Below are 14,438 nucleotides of genomic sequence, written 5' to 3'. Positions count from 1 at the left end.
AAACATGGAAAGGGCGGGGGGGTCCGAGCGAGCTCTGTGGGGCTGGACTGAGATGGGAAGTGTCAGTGTGGACACATGGTGGTTGGCATGTATCTGTGACAGAGAGAGTCACACCTGCACATGCGTGTTTCCTAGCTCTGTCTGCTAAATCCCAGCGGCAATAAGCCTCGCACCTATATCTCAGTTTCTAATACGCCTCCCATTAAAACGAACCAGGACTCCTCCAGAAATGGCTGCTTCCTCCCGGGCTGGAGCAGGAAAACTGCAAGATCAGCTAAGAACGTGTGTGTGTGTGTGTGTGTGTGTGTGCGTGTGCAAAAGCTAACAAATGATGGGACCATGTCAAAAGTTCACAGGATTCAGAAGGAGATCCCACTGACCAAACCTGAGACAATCTGAACATCAAAATAAATAATGACAATAAAAGATTAGAACCCACGGAATAAAACAAGAATGTCCACCCTGATGGAAACAAATAAATGAATAAGTATGTGAAAGAAAAAGAAAGGAAAACTCTTCTTTGTAGTGGAATACCAACTAAAAATGGGATAAAATAAATGGGATAACAACTGATTCAAGCAAGAATCATTCTGGATGCTAAATTGGTGGGTTTGATGAACAGGGTATTTCAAATTATCTCCCCATGAATTGCTTCTTAATTAAAGATGGAAAATAATAACTTTATAGCGGAGAGAAGTGGCAGATACCGCCTGAAGCGAGTGATCAAAGTCTGCACCACCAACTGAACGTACATCGCGTGTCCCCGACACAACCCACACTGAAAACACAGCACCTCTTCTGTGGTCGTCCCGCCAGGTTTGTATAACTTGAATCCATCAAGAAGACACATTAGATCCAAATGAGGGACGTTCTATAAAATAACTGGCCTACAGTTTTCATAAGATAAAAATACATTTTAATAAAGGGAGCAAATCAACACTGCAGGCTCAGACATTTCGGGGGTGCTGAGAACCTGGATTTCCTACTTCCTGACCCCCCCTCCCCAGCATCTCGGTGCATGAGGGAGGATGTCAAGTGGTCTGATCCTGGGAGCAACAGAGGATAAGGAAACTGCGCTCTGTCTAGATACTTCTCCTCTGCGGCTGCCTAGCTGCCCAGCGGTTCATCTCTGGTGCCTCCCGGGCATCCCTGCCCAAGCCTCCTGAGGGATGCAGGGATGCGGCCAGGCAGGGGGCAACGAAGCACACCTGCTGCTGGAGAGACAGGTGATGGAGGTGGCAGGGATGAGGGGGTGCGAGGGCGGGTCAGCTGGAGGCGAGCAGGGAGGGAAGGAGGGAGAGTAGAGAGTAGGTGGTCAAAGGACAAGAAGGAAGAAAGCCAAAGAAGACGGGGTGGCACCAGGGGACGGGAGCGGGGCGGGGGTCGGGAAACGTCTCCAGTTACTGGGTCTCCATCACTTCTTGTCTGGGGCAGGGGTCTGTGTACTGTTCCTTCAGACTGTCTAGGTTTTCCTGTTGGGACACTGCCCGCAGCCACACCAGAATCTCGTCGTCGTCCCAGTCATGGAGCCCAGGGGCGGAATGAGGGCCCAGCGTTCCAGAGAGGGCAGAGGACCACGAGGCAGGAGGTGGCCCAGGTGGAGACTGCAGGGAACTGCCTGCTTGTGCCAGGGGCACCGGGCAAAGACAGTGCCCAGGGCAGGGGCCTACCACCCAGCTCAGCAGGCAGCTGGGGCGCTGAGGCTTCACCATGTCCGTATCACGGGAGACAGAGACAGACCGAGACGCCGTTCCAGGTTAAGGAGCCGACGGAGACAAGCCTACCAAATGTGATGCCCGATCCTGGACTGCATCTTGGAACGGGGAAAAGCAGCAACACGGGACATCAAGACGACGGCAAACCTGAACAGGGGGTGTGGACTAGGTAATACGGGGTCCAAGTTAAATTTCCTTATTCTTATAATTTTACTGAGATTACCTGAGGCTTATCGTTCATCTCTCATCAGGAGACAGCCTGAAGTATTTAGGGGTAGAGGGTACAATGTCTCTAATTCTTTCCCAGACAGCTCAGAAAACATTACGTGTGTGTGTGTGTGTGTGTGTGTGTGTGTGTACGTATATACAGACACACACGGATTTGTGTGGGGGAAGGGGAAGGGAGAAAATGGGACAGAAGGTTAACAACTGGTAACCCTGGGGAAAGGGTATGCAGGAATTCCTTGTACTATTCTTATGCATTTGAAATTACGCTGAAGAGAGTCATGAACCTCAAAGTGCCCCAAATCAATCTTCTCCCCAAGCGTAATCATTCCCGGGGTTCCCTGCGTCACAGAAGTACAGCGGCATCTAGGCGTTGTCCCTCAAGCCCCAGACCAAATCCATCACCAAACCCAGCCCAACCCTCCCCTTCTCGCAATCTCAACTCCCACCTCCTGGTCCTGGCTCTCGGAACTTTGCACCTGCACTACTGCATTACTCCTCAGCTTGTCTTTGCAATGCTCACACCTGTCCCCACTCCAAACCATTCTCTACTGGAGCCAGAATCTGCTTCCTTCCCGTGGGCAAACTTGAGCAGGTCACACACCCTGCCAGACCTCAGGGTTTTCGATGACCTCTGCTTCTTTAAGGACTCAAAGCCTTCCTCTGACCTACAAGAAAGACATGCCCTGCCCCTGGCGCCCATTCAGTTCCTGGAACCACGCACGCTCCCTCCCCCCGCAAAGCCTTTGCACATTCTCGTCACCACTGTTCACATGCTCTTCCTCCCTGTTCTTTCCTCCCTTCCAGATTCTCGGGGGCCAGTGATCCATTCAGTTTGGTCCAATAAAGGGAAAGAACAGAACAGTTATCCTGCCTTTCCTGTACCTCAGAAAATGCACTTTTACTTCCGAGGCTATCCAATTCTGTTATAAAAGATGCTTAAGTTTGTAAAATATATGTGAAACCTTTTAAGATATGTGAGGTAAAGACAAGTAGTAGTAAGCAAAAAGTTGTTAATCACGGACAGAACTCAAAGAATTTACCAAATAAAGGTTAAGTGGTTAGCAGCATATGTATGTTAAACATAGTAAGGAATGGAAAAACCGGAAGATACCTAATATTCATGAGGTCCCAACGTGCTAACTATTCATGATACACAAGATACACCAGGCAATAAATATTCATGATATATTAAATATACATGAGGCTAAACAAACAATAGGCAATGAACCCTAAATATACATGAACACTTAAAATTCATGAATGCTTAACTGGGCCACCCATCAGTGACACACATTCTGGCCTGCGTGTGCTCTGCCCAAGGCGCACAGGACCCAAGCCTATTCATCAGGCTTCCCGACAAGCCACAGCTGCGGCAGGCATGCATGTCCTCTGCGTCTCTGATGGAGCAAGTGTGCGGCCTTGTGTCACTGTGGGCCTCCTTGTTCAAACCTCAGCGCTGGTTGTTGCAACCGTACCATCTGTGGGCAAGGCTGATGGAGCACAAAGAACGAGGTGTGGTGTGCTGCAGGATTCGGGGAGGGTGTGTTAATTCACCCCACCTTTCTTTGCCCTCGCTTCTCACTGTAAACCGATTTAACAATCCCTGTGATTGAAGCTCTCTGAGTTTGTCTGTGAATATTCCTGCTCCGTGACCTCCAGGGTGGCTGCCCGGCAGTTCGCTGTGGAAACTTCTCCCCCAGGGCACCCAGACATTTAGTACAGGGAAGAGAATTCCCACTAACAAACAAAGAAGCCGTGACACAAAGAGAAATAACGAGACATTAAGTGCCTCCTGGTGGAAGTACACAAACCTATGGAGTATGCAAAAAAAAAAAATCAAACTGGAATCTGTACAATTCTCTATATTTAGCTGTCAATGTATAAGAAATACAGGGGACAAAAAGAAACCTGTTAAACAATCTCATGGCGATCCAGGCCGTGGGAAACGACAGGACAAATACTATGGTTTCTCCAGTAAGTAAACTGTAAGGAAAACAAAATTAGATGGAGGGGGAGCCGATATATTTAAAAAACTTAGAGACACATACCAAATTGCAAAGGCTGGCCCCTATTTAGATACTGACTGGAACAAATGAACTGTAAAACAGAAAAGTGAAAACAAAAAGATGACTGGTGACGTGGAGCGGTGTGATGCTGGCAGCACCACGGCAAAGTTTAAAAAGGGAGCGCCTGGGGACTTCCCCGGCGGTCCAGTGGTTAAGACTTCACCTTCCGAGGCACGGGGTGCGGTTCGATTCCTGGCTGGGGAGCTAGGATCCCACATGCCTCCGGGCCAAAACAAAAACCAAAACATCAAACCGAAGCAACACCGTAACAAACTCAATAAAGACCTTAAAAATGGTCCACATCAAAAAATCTTAAACAATAAATAAATTAAAAAAAATAAAAAGGGAGCCCCTGGCTGCCGGAGACACTAGTATGTTTACAGATGCAATGACACGATGTCGGGGACTTGCTTTAAATAGCCGGCGGCTGGGTCGGGGGTGAGCCGCCGGCCGCGGAGGTCAGACGCGGGGTACAGGGAGCTCGCTGTCATCGTAGCTGTTTGGGATGTGCCATCGTCACATGGCTTTGTCTGCTTGAAGAGGAAGGAGGAGGCGGGAGAAGGGCAGAGAAGTTTCTCTGAGGAGCCCTGGGTGCCGTGGGAAAGGACGTGAGAGAGGGCGGGGCGCGGGAGGAGGGCTTCCCCCCCCTCTCCGCCACCGCCGCCGTCCGCCGACCCAGGTGCGCTTTCCGTGCCGCAGCGAACACGCCCCGGCCGCCCCGCCCGCTTCGCTCCCCTGCTTCCCCTCCACACCTTCTGCCGAGCTGCGAAATCCCGAGGTGCCTCCGGCCGCGCCTTCACCCCCCAAGCTGGGCCTCCTGTGCCGCTTCCTCGCTTCCCCTCTGGTCACTCTCTGCGGCTCTCCTGTCTTGGGGGCCTCCCCACACTCTCCCACGGGGTGACTGGCACCTACCCACCCTGTGTGTCTCCATCACCACCTCGCCTCTCATCCCCGAGATCTTCTGAGCCCCACCTGAGGGGGACTCTTCAAGGGCCCAACGCACACCCCACCGTCTCGGCGGTGCTCTGTCCCGCCCTCTTTCCTTCGGACACACAACCTGGCCCTCTCCCACTGTTCTGTTCCCCAGTAAGGAAAATCAGTCTTCACACGCCCCACAATATCATCAGGTCTTACCTTTGACGCGCATCCACTTCCTTCCGTATCCATCCACCTTCAAGCCGCTGCCACCTCTCACCTGGTCGGTAACAACTTCCTAACTGTTCCCCCTTCACAACCCTTCGTCTCCCTCCAATGCATTTCCTGCTCTGTATCCAAGAGATCTTTTTCCTTGTTGTGGACATTAAAATCACCATGTCAACCATTTGTAAGTGCACTCCCAGAGATCTTTTGAGAAACAGTCTTCCAACAACATTACCAAGTTTAAAACACAAACTGAGTGGCTCAGGGTCCAGGAGGGAAGGAGATTTTCCACTAGACCTAGGCTTCCACACCTCTGGACTTTTGAATCGGTGCCTGTCTCACCTCTTCAAAAACTATTAAGTGTCAAAAGTAAAATTTCGAGAACTTATAGTCAAGACCTCTAAAGTCTATGTTAAAAAAAATGGAGGTAGCGAAAAAAGAAAAAAGGTTATTTCTGCTGTTTCAAAATCTGTTACAATACAAAATTCTGCAAAACGCGTAAATTAGAGAAAACTTTACAAGCCAGCACCCTCGTCATATGAATGTCATAAAACAAAAAGAATGGAAAACAAGAAGACAGTTGAAAGAGAATCTTGAAAGTAGCCATAAAACGCCAGCAGACAAAAATGAAACCATCTACTTTGAAACGTTCCTTTGCTGAGGACAAATGTCTTTTAAAGTGTTTCAAACATTTCAAATATTTTTTATTCCAAGAGCCTAAAGTACTTAAAATTTCCTTGTAACTCCCATTTAGAGACAAAATGGTTTGAAGGAGAGGGCTGGGAGTGGGAGTGGGGGTAGATTCAAAATAACTTTTCAAGATCATACACACATGTTCCCAGGAACCTATATTTGTTAAATATGGAGTAAGGAGACGAACACTTTTTCAGTGAACTGAAATTCTATTTCTTTATCTCAAAAAACCATTTTCAGGTGCTTCATAAACACGACTAGGCCTAACACTCAGGGTGCGACCGTGACGGTTACAGAGGGACTTCGGTTTTCTCTCTAGTGCTGGAGTCCCAGCCTCTGTTTTATTTTTCCCATTCATAATTGAAAAAGTTTATTTTTTTTTAATTTTTGAATTGTATTTTATTTATTTTTGTATACAGCAGGTTCTTATTAGTCATCGGTTTTATACACATCAGTGTCTACATGTCAATCCCGATCGCCCAATTGATCCCACCACCACCACCCCCGCCCCCACTGCGGCTTTCCCCCCTTGGTGTCCATACGTTTGCTCTCCACATCTGTGTCTCAATTTCTGCCCTGCAAACCGGTTCATCTGTACCATTTTTCTAGGTTCCACATATATGTGTTAATATACGATATTTGTTTTTCTCTTTCTGACTTACTTCACTCTGTATGACAGTCTCTAGATCCATCCACGTCTCTACAAATGACCCAATTTCGTTCCTGAAAAAAGTATTTTGAATAAAAAGAATTCTTTGAAATTATTAAAGAAATACAATCCCATTCCACAATGGGAAACAGAATATCCAAAAGCAGCCTAAGTGTGAGATGGATCAATTCATGTTTCAATGTATACGCTTTTTCTTCTAAAGAAGGCAAAACAAATGCTTATTATCATGACTATTTGGCAAGCAGGGGAACTGAGACAAAGACTTTAGGAAAAAGGCCCCCAAAAAGGGAGCAGGTGGTAGAAGGAGAGCTGGAAAGACACTACAGTGTTGGGGTGTCGCCCTTTAACCCAGAATGTTACATTGATGCAGAATCCGTGTTTAAAAAGGAGAGATCCTGCAAGGCACAGGAAGGAAAGTGCTAAACGTGATCAGTGAATACAATTATTATCTCAGCAGAAGCACCACACTGTGACTACTAACAAATGTGTAATATTAATTTAAAGATCATTATTTGTAATTTACCAATAGAAAAGGTCCATGAACTAGGACCTAAAAAACTAGATCCACTGGGGTGGGGGGTGGGGACGACCCTGAAATGACAGACCGATGCTAAATATTTCTGTACTAACTAATCAAATACAAACAGGTTTGCTGAAGAAAAATTAAATATACTTTTAAATTCCACAAAAAACAAAAAATGTAAGACTTACTTTTGAACGGTTTTCACGCTTTCTTTGCGCCTTCACTTCCAGTATTATACTACAGAACTGTAATGAACTCTAGGCACAGAGGTATAACACAGAGGTCAAAATACAAACTTTAGTATCATAAAGGTTTTGACTCTAATTTTTGTTCCACCATCTACAAGCTGGATGATCAAGGGCAAGTTATTTAACCCCTCTAAACCCATCTCCTCTTTTATAAAAAGGGCAAACTGTCATATTTCCTAAATTCTTATTTTCCATTTGAATATCTGTGAAATCAGGACATGTAACAAATTTGTACTTCAATGTCCAAAAAACCTTTTTAAATTGAAGGTGTATCTCACAGTCTTCATAGCAGTGATTCTTAAGCTGGGGTCATATTGGCCCCAGGAGACACTGGCAATGTCTGGAGACGTTGCTGGGTGTCACAACTGGGGAAGAAGTAGGAGTGGGGAATACCACTGTCACCTAGTGGGTAGAGGCCAGGATGCTGGTGAAATCCTACAATGCATAGGACGGCCCCCTCAACAAGGAAGGAGCCAGCCAGAAGTTCTGCAGTGGGAAACCCTACCTTAGAGTGGCAGACGAAGAAATAAAATAGTATCTACTTAATAGGGTAGTTCTCAGGATTAAAATAAGGCATATAAAATGTTCAAAACTGTACTTAACACAAAGTATGTGCTCAATAAATCATAGTAGCTTTTCCAAAACTCCAACGTGCTTAGGATAATTTATTTATCTACTAAACAAATACCAAATTCCCTAACGTGGTCCTTCAAACAATCCCAATTTACCTTTCAAGCTGCATCTCCCACTACTCATCACACAAACCTCCTCCAGTCCTACTGGGCTATGTTGTTGCACTAACGGTACTCGGGTTCGGAGCTCTGTGCCGGCACACAGACCACGTGCTCCACCCGCCACCCGTATTTGCCACTCAGGCATGGTTTAAATACCTGTAGCCTTTGACACTGTTAATAAGACCACCCGCCTGGAAACTTTCTCCTTCCAGGGCCTCAGTGTCTTTACACTTTGTTAATTCTCTTCCTAACTCTCTGCTCTAATTCCACCTTCTTTTCCTCAGCCTCCTCCCAAAACTAGTCTAAGTGTTCACCACCCTAGATTCTGTCTCAAATCTTTTCTGTTGCTCTATGGTGTCATCTCCTTCTGATTTCAATCACACTTTATACGCAGAAGATTCCCCAATTGCTATTGCGTAGCCTCACCTGGTCAATCATGCTCCCTACCCACATTTACAGCTACCTACCTTACTAGATTTCTCAGATAAGGTATCTGGCCAACACATCAAGCTTAAGGTTCCCCAGAACAAAGCCGACTTGCCATTTAACTTGCTGCTCGCCATCTCTGCCAGCGGCACTGGACTCACCCTTCCCAGTCCCCAGATCTCAAAAGCTCAAGTAACCTCATTCTCCTCGCCACCTCAGGGGGCCTCATCCTCCCCCCATGCACCCCGAATTCATTCATTTAGAAACACTAGGGATTATACCTTTGCAATGTTTTTTCTATCTTTTGCCTCTTTTCCATTAATTTGACTTCTCCCCAAACAGCACATGGTAAAGTGGGAGGCCTGAAATCAGGTTCAGGACACAGCACCATAAGCTGGGTGGCTTTGCGTTGAGTCCCTAACCCTCTGGGCCTCATTCCCTCATCAGTAACACTGGAGTGATGGACAGTTTCCACCTCTCAAGGCCATCATGATGATTAAAATGAGATGATACATGGAGAGTGACCGACACACAGTAAGTACTCAATAAATATTAGCAGCATTTCCGCGCGGCTGCTTCAAGCTCTCACCATCTCTTGCCCAGACTCCTACGAGAACTTCCCAAACAGGCCTCTCTGCAATCAGTCTCTCTTAACCAGAGTGCTGTCCGCTGACAGCACATCCTTCACACGTGCATGAGAGTCAGGTGTGAGACGGGATTTTGAGAAAACGTGTTGGGATATATAAAGAAATGAAATAAGGGGTATTTAAAATAGCAGATGATTTTATATTCTCCTATATGTTTTGTAGTTTGTATCAAACTACACTGTATGAAAGGGAGAATGATAGTTGATAAAGTTGAAATGATGAAGTGACACTAGGAATTGGGCCTTAAGCTCCATGTTTCGAACTCCAAATGCTGGGAATTCCCTGGCAGTCCAGGGGTTAGGACTCAGTGCTCTCACTGCCGTGGCCTGGGTTCAATCCCTGACTGGGGAACTGAGATCCTGCAAGCCTCACAGAGTTGCCTCCAAATGCAAGACTTTAGTAAGGAAGAAGGTCATAAAAGGGTTTGCACCCACCATTTTCCCCAAAGCACTTAAAGCAAACTCAGTAATATCACTGCTAGATGGGTTAAGCTGTTCAAATACAGCAGACACAGCACAGTTTAACTTCCCCCCTTCCGCAATTTGCTTAAAGTATCTATTTGGTTTACAGATTAAAATTCACCTAAACAAACTTATTCTTCACTTGATCAAAACCGTACCTGCATTCTTCCACAAAATAAACTATGAAGATTTGAGCTATGTGGAATATTTTTAGTGTAAAGAAAAAGAATATGATTCCAAGCTCTGACAGAAGACTTCAAATTAAGTAAATACTCCATTTGCTTTCTAGGTACTACAATGCTAGCGCTTTATTTACTTTTTATAGTTCAGTAACTTCATTCTGTGCCCAAAATTGATTTCTAGCTATCATTTTAAATGAATTGTCCAACATAGGGTTTAAAATTGACTTCTTTTTAATATGTCAAAAGTTAGAAACTTTCTCACAGAAAAAGACTAAATTGGTGACTGAGGACCGGACATGTCATGATTAAAGAAGCGATTTTAGTAAATCATAACTTAAATTTGGGCTAATGTTCTGAATGATTAGCTGAACACCACCAGCAATACCTCTGAAATATGTTGTCTACTATCATCTGCCATGTAACAGTGTCTGCAGCAAATGCACAAAATTTACATCAAAAGAAATGAAACACGACATTGTTTCAACTCACTCCATATAAATTTATACTTTCAAATACTGTTGATTAAAGAATAAACAAAATGCACAAAGATAACATTCTTAACAATATAATTTCTCGTTACTAAGTGACTCTTAAGGTCTTCTGAGCTTATTTTCATTCCATTTTGAATATGACTTTCATCCACTCTAACTGTTGCCAAGACAACTGCAAGTACCAACAACGTTCACCTAAGCCATCTGAGAGTGTGTTAAGATCTGCCCATCCTTTAAAGAAAATAAATCAATAAGACTTCTAACGCGTGCTGTATGCCCATTCTGCACACTGGCAGATGAGAGGCTTACTCTGCAGAGCAGGGTAAACAGCGCAGACTTAAGAGTCAGAAAGACCTGCACTGGCCCGCAGGATCCACCGCTCGCCAGATGTTTAACCTTGAGCAAATTCATCTGAGCTTCTTCCCTCACCTGCAAAATGAGGACAATATCTTTCTAGAGGGATGCTGTGGGAATAAACGAAGCAATGTGTTTGAGGTATCGGGCATACAAGAGGCATGCCTGCCCTCACCAACGCCATACCCTTTAGGCAGACAATCAAATCAAAGCTCACGTCTGCCCGTACTAAAACTGTGACCGTGGGGAAGTTGTTTAACCTCTCTCTGCACTGGCGTCCTCTCTTTTTTAAATGGGGAGTACGCTACCTACATCACAGAGCTGCTGTAAGTCCCGAACATACAACATAATGCAAAGCATCTAGCGCAGTGCCCAGGCACAACACACATTCCACTGACACTGTTTCTTCCTCTTCTCTTCTTCGCCAAGTGTGTTCAACACTTGTTTCTCAAGTGGTCCAGGATCTAGTAAACTTGCCTGACAGGCATCCAGAGAGTAGGCCGTTTTCTGGTTAGGAACCCTTGTGAATCCAGGGCAACGTTGTGACATCTGTACTACAAGTTTCCTCTCAGTTTCAGAAGGAAAGAAAATATTTTTGCTATTCCCTCTGCCTTCCATTTTGTACACACTGCTTTTCCACAGAGGTCACTATATCAATTTTACTCTTTCCATCTTTTCTAAATACTTAAATAGGGACTTCCCTGGCAGTCCACTGGTTAAGACTTCGCCTTCCAATGCAGGGGGTGCGGGTTCGATCCCTGGTCGGGGAGCTGAGATCCCACATGCCTCCCAGCCAAAAAACCAAAAACATAAAACAGAAGCAATATTGTAACAAATTCAATAAAGACTTTAAAAAATGGTCCACATCAAAACAAAATCTTTAAAAAAAAAACCCCAAAACTTAAATAGCTTTCATTTCTCTTCTAAATGGATATTAGCTTCAGTATGCTGCTTAAGTTAAAACCAAAATACATCAATTATTTTCACCACCGATATCAGTGGTGCCAGAAAACAAAAATATACTAACACTTTGTGTTTCCTCCGAGCTGTTACTCTACACATTTAGTTCCAAAGAAATCTTTAAAATCTAAATTATTTCAAAATAAATGTTTTATTATATTTACTCCTGATGCTAGTTTTAAAACCTTTAACATCAGGACTTCCCTGGTGGCGCGGTGGTTAAGAATCCGCCTGCCAATGCAGGGGACACGGGTTTGAGCCCTGGTCCAGGAAGATCCCACATGCTGCGGAGCAACTAAGCCCACGCGCCACAACTACTGAGCCCACGCGCCACAACTACTGAAGCCCGTGCACCTAGAGCCCATGCTCCGCAACAAAGAGAAGCCACCGCAATGAGAAGCCCACGCACCGCAACGAAGAGTAGCCCCTGCTCACCGCAACTAGAGAAAACCCCGCACGCAGCAACGAAGACCCAACGCAGCCAAAAATAAATAAATAAAACCTTTAAATAAATATTTAAATAAATAAAATATTTATTAATATTAAATTAATAATTAAATTAAATAAATTAAGTATTTAAATAAATGAAAATAAATAAATAAAATCTTTCTACTTCAATATCAAAGCATGATAATTCAAATAAAACAGAAGCTGTCATAAGCACAAAATCACTGTAACGTGAAGTTTCCCTCAAAACTAATTCAAATAGTTTTCTAAACACTGAGATTCATTTGCTAGTTAACTAAATATGCAGCCCTGATAGTCACCTATGTATGTATCCAGCTGTGTATGTTTAAACAGTAAGAATGAATTAAAACATTTACCCACAAATTTTCACGGTCCTAAAGTTGGAAATAAGCCATCCTCTTCCCCTCAAAAAAAATAAAACAAAAAAACCCCTGTATTTAACATCCGGAGAAAAGTCTGTAAATACTAAGAAACTTCTCAATAAATATTTTACACATCCAATCTTTATGACCTAGGCCACAGAAATCTTACAAAATAACTCGAAGTTATCAGATTAAATTACCTTCCAGGAGCATCTCCACATGAGAAGGTAATGCTTCCAGAGCTCCACAACATGGGCTCCTAAAGCAACAGCTAAGGAATTACAACAGGAGGCCTTTTTCCTGTCATTTTGCAAAGACTGGGTAAAGGTGGGAGTGTCTGACGCCTACTGTCCTATACAATTTGTGTCAACAGCACATGCCCTCAAAAAACTCTTCTATTAAAAAAAAAAAAATCCCACAGTAGGGAGTTGTTGTTTTTCTTAATTTATGAAGCCAAAATGTTTGGGAAAAGGAATGTGTCTGCACACGAAGTAAAAATAGGACGTGACACTCAGCAAGCTAAATATTAAATAGCTGGTTTAATAGAGCCTGAAACGTGTACGGGAGGACACGGGCTTCAAAAATGACGACAAAAATTAATACTGCGCTCCGACAGAGGCCACGGTGCAGTCCACGGATCCTGAATCGCAGCCATGGTTACAAATGTCAAAATCAATGTAGTCTGTGTGCCATCCACCTCTTTCCAATAATAACGAAACCAACTCAGATTTCTCGGTGGTGTAATCACAACTATGACTGTGGGGGAAATGAATGCAGCACAATGAGGAAAATACCACAAATTAAAACCACCCCATGTAAAAACATGACAAAATTGGTCACTGGGAGGGGGAAAAAAAAACCCACCCACTTTTGCTATCCAATAAAAGAAATCTGGCTGCATCCCACCTGCCCAAATCAAGGGCTCCTGATTGAAGAGCAAACCTGCGTTATCCCCCCTCCTTTCTTCTCCCATCGCGTCCCCGAGCCTGTGCGCGGAGACACGCGCGAAGGGGACCAGAGGATGGGAAACAAAACGGGGACGCGCGCAGCCTGCGGGGACGGAGGGATGGAGGGATGGGGGGCGGGCACCACGTACCTGTCCCGAAGGCCTTGGCCACCAGCCAGGCCAGATTGCAGGCGATTTTGGCCCTGGAGAAGTCATAGTGGTCGAAGGGCTTGATGGCTGGAACAATGAACGTCCTCCTCCCGTCCCGGGGGTCCGCAGCATCCCCCATCTTCACGCGCTCGGGGCGCCGGCCCGCCCTTCACATGGTGCTGCCGGCCGCGGGGTAGGCGCTGGGGGGTGGGGGTCGGGGTCTGGGTCCGGGCCGGGATCCGGGCCGCTCAGAGCATCGGCCCCGCGCGCCCGGCCCGGGATGAGGCGGCGCCGCGTCCGGCCGTCCCGCGAGCCTCCCGCGAGCGCGCGTGCGGGCGCCTCCCCTTTGTCTCGGCGCGGCCGGGCCCGGGCGCGGCGGGGGCGTCCTCAGCGGTCACGTCGCGGGGGCCGTCCCGCCATCGCGCCGCCCGCAGCGCCGCCCTCCGCTCGCGGCCCTGCCCTCGGGGCGCCCGCCGGCCGGAGCGCGGGGCCGCTGGGACTCGCCGGAGACGCGGCCGGGGGACTCGAGCGGCCCCCACCCGGCGCAGCCGGAGCCGCCGCGGAGAACGTCAAAGTCCCTGCGGCGCGGGCGCCGACAGCCGTCCCTCCTGGCACCCGCTCCCCGCCGCCGCCGCGCTGCCGCCCCGCGCCCTCCGCCTTGTGGACGCCGTCAGCCCGGAGCTCGGGCCCCGCCCGGCCAGCCCTGCCCCGCGCTTCCCCTGCGGCCGCCCGCGCTGTAGCCGCCTCCGCCGCCGCAGCTGCGGTTTTCCAGCTGCCGCACTGGACCGAGCGGCGGCGCGGGTCTGCGCATGCGTCCTCGCGCGGCCCGCCCCGCCCGCCCTCCCGCGGGGGTCCAGGCGGCCCGCGGAGCATGCGCGGTGGCGGCGGTGGCTCTGCTGGTCAGCCGAGTGCACATCCTGGCGTCCTGGCCCGGCGTGAGGCGGCCGCTGACCCTGCTGGAGAGGCGGGGAGGG

General features: G+C 47.0%; 1 protein-coding gene across 3 annotated transcripts in view; it reads right to left on the bottom strand.

The window, feature by feature from the left end:
- Positions 1-14,203, bottom strand: part of CAMSAP2 (calmodulin regulated spectrin associated protein family member 2) — a 98,025-nt gene extending 83,822 nt beyond the window's left edge. Inside the window, exon 1 of one of the 3 annotated variants that reach the window (XM_067729851.1) lies at positions 13,465-14,203. In XM_067729851.1, the coding sequence (XP_067585952.1) occupies positions 13,465-13,603 (139 nt within the window). In that variant the 5' untranslated portion in view covers positions 13,604-14,203. Of the gene's footprint in view, positions 1-12,568; positions 12,796-13,464 lie in introns of those variants that run through there. The other 2 variants (XM_067729852.1, XM_067729853.1) reach the window with 2 other exon arrangements.
- Positions 14,204-14,438: the final 235 nt, after the last annotated feature.

This window comes from Pseudorca crassidens, chromosome 2 (genome assembly GCF_039906515.1).
Source record: "Pseudorca crassidens isolate mPseCra1 chromosome 2, mPseCra1.hap1, whole genome shotgun sequence".
In the NCBI taxonomy this organism is placed as follows: Eukaryota; Metazoa; Chordata; class Mammalia; order Artiodactyla; family Delphinidae; genus Pseudorca; species Pseudorca crassidens.
Note: the sequence above shows the minus strand (reverse complement) of the source record. Positions and strands in the feature narration are given on the sequence as shown.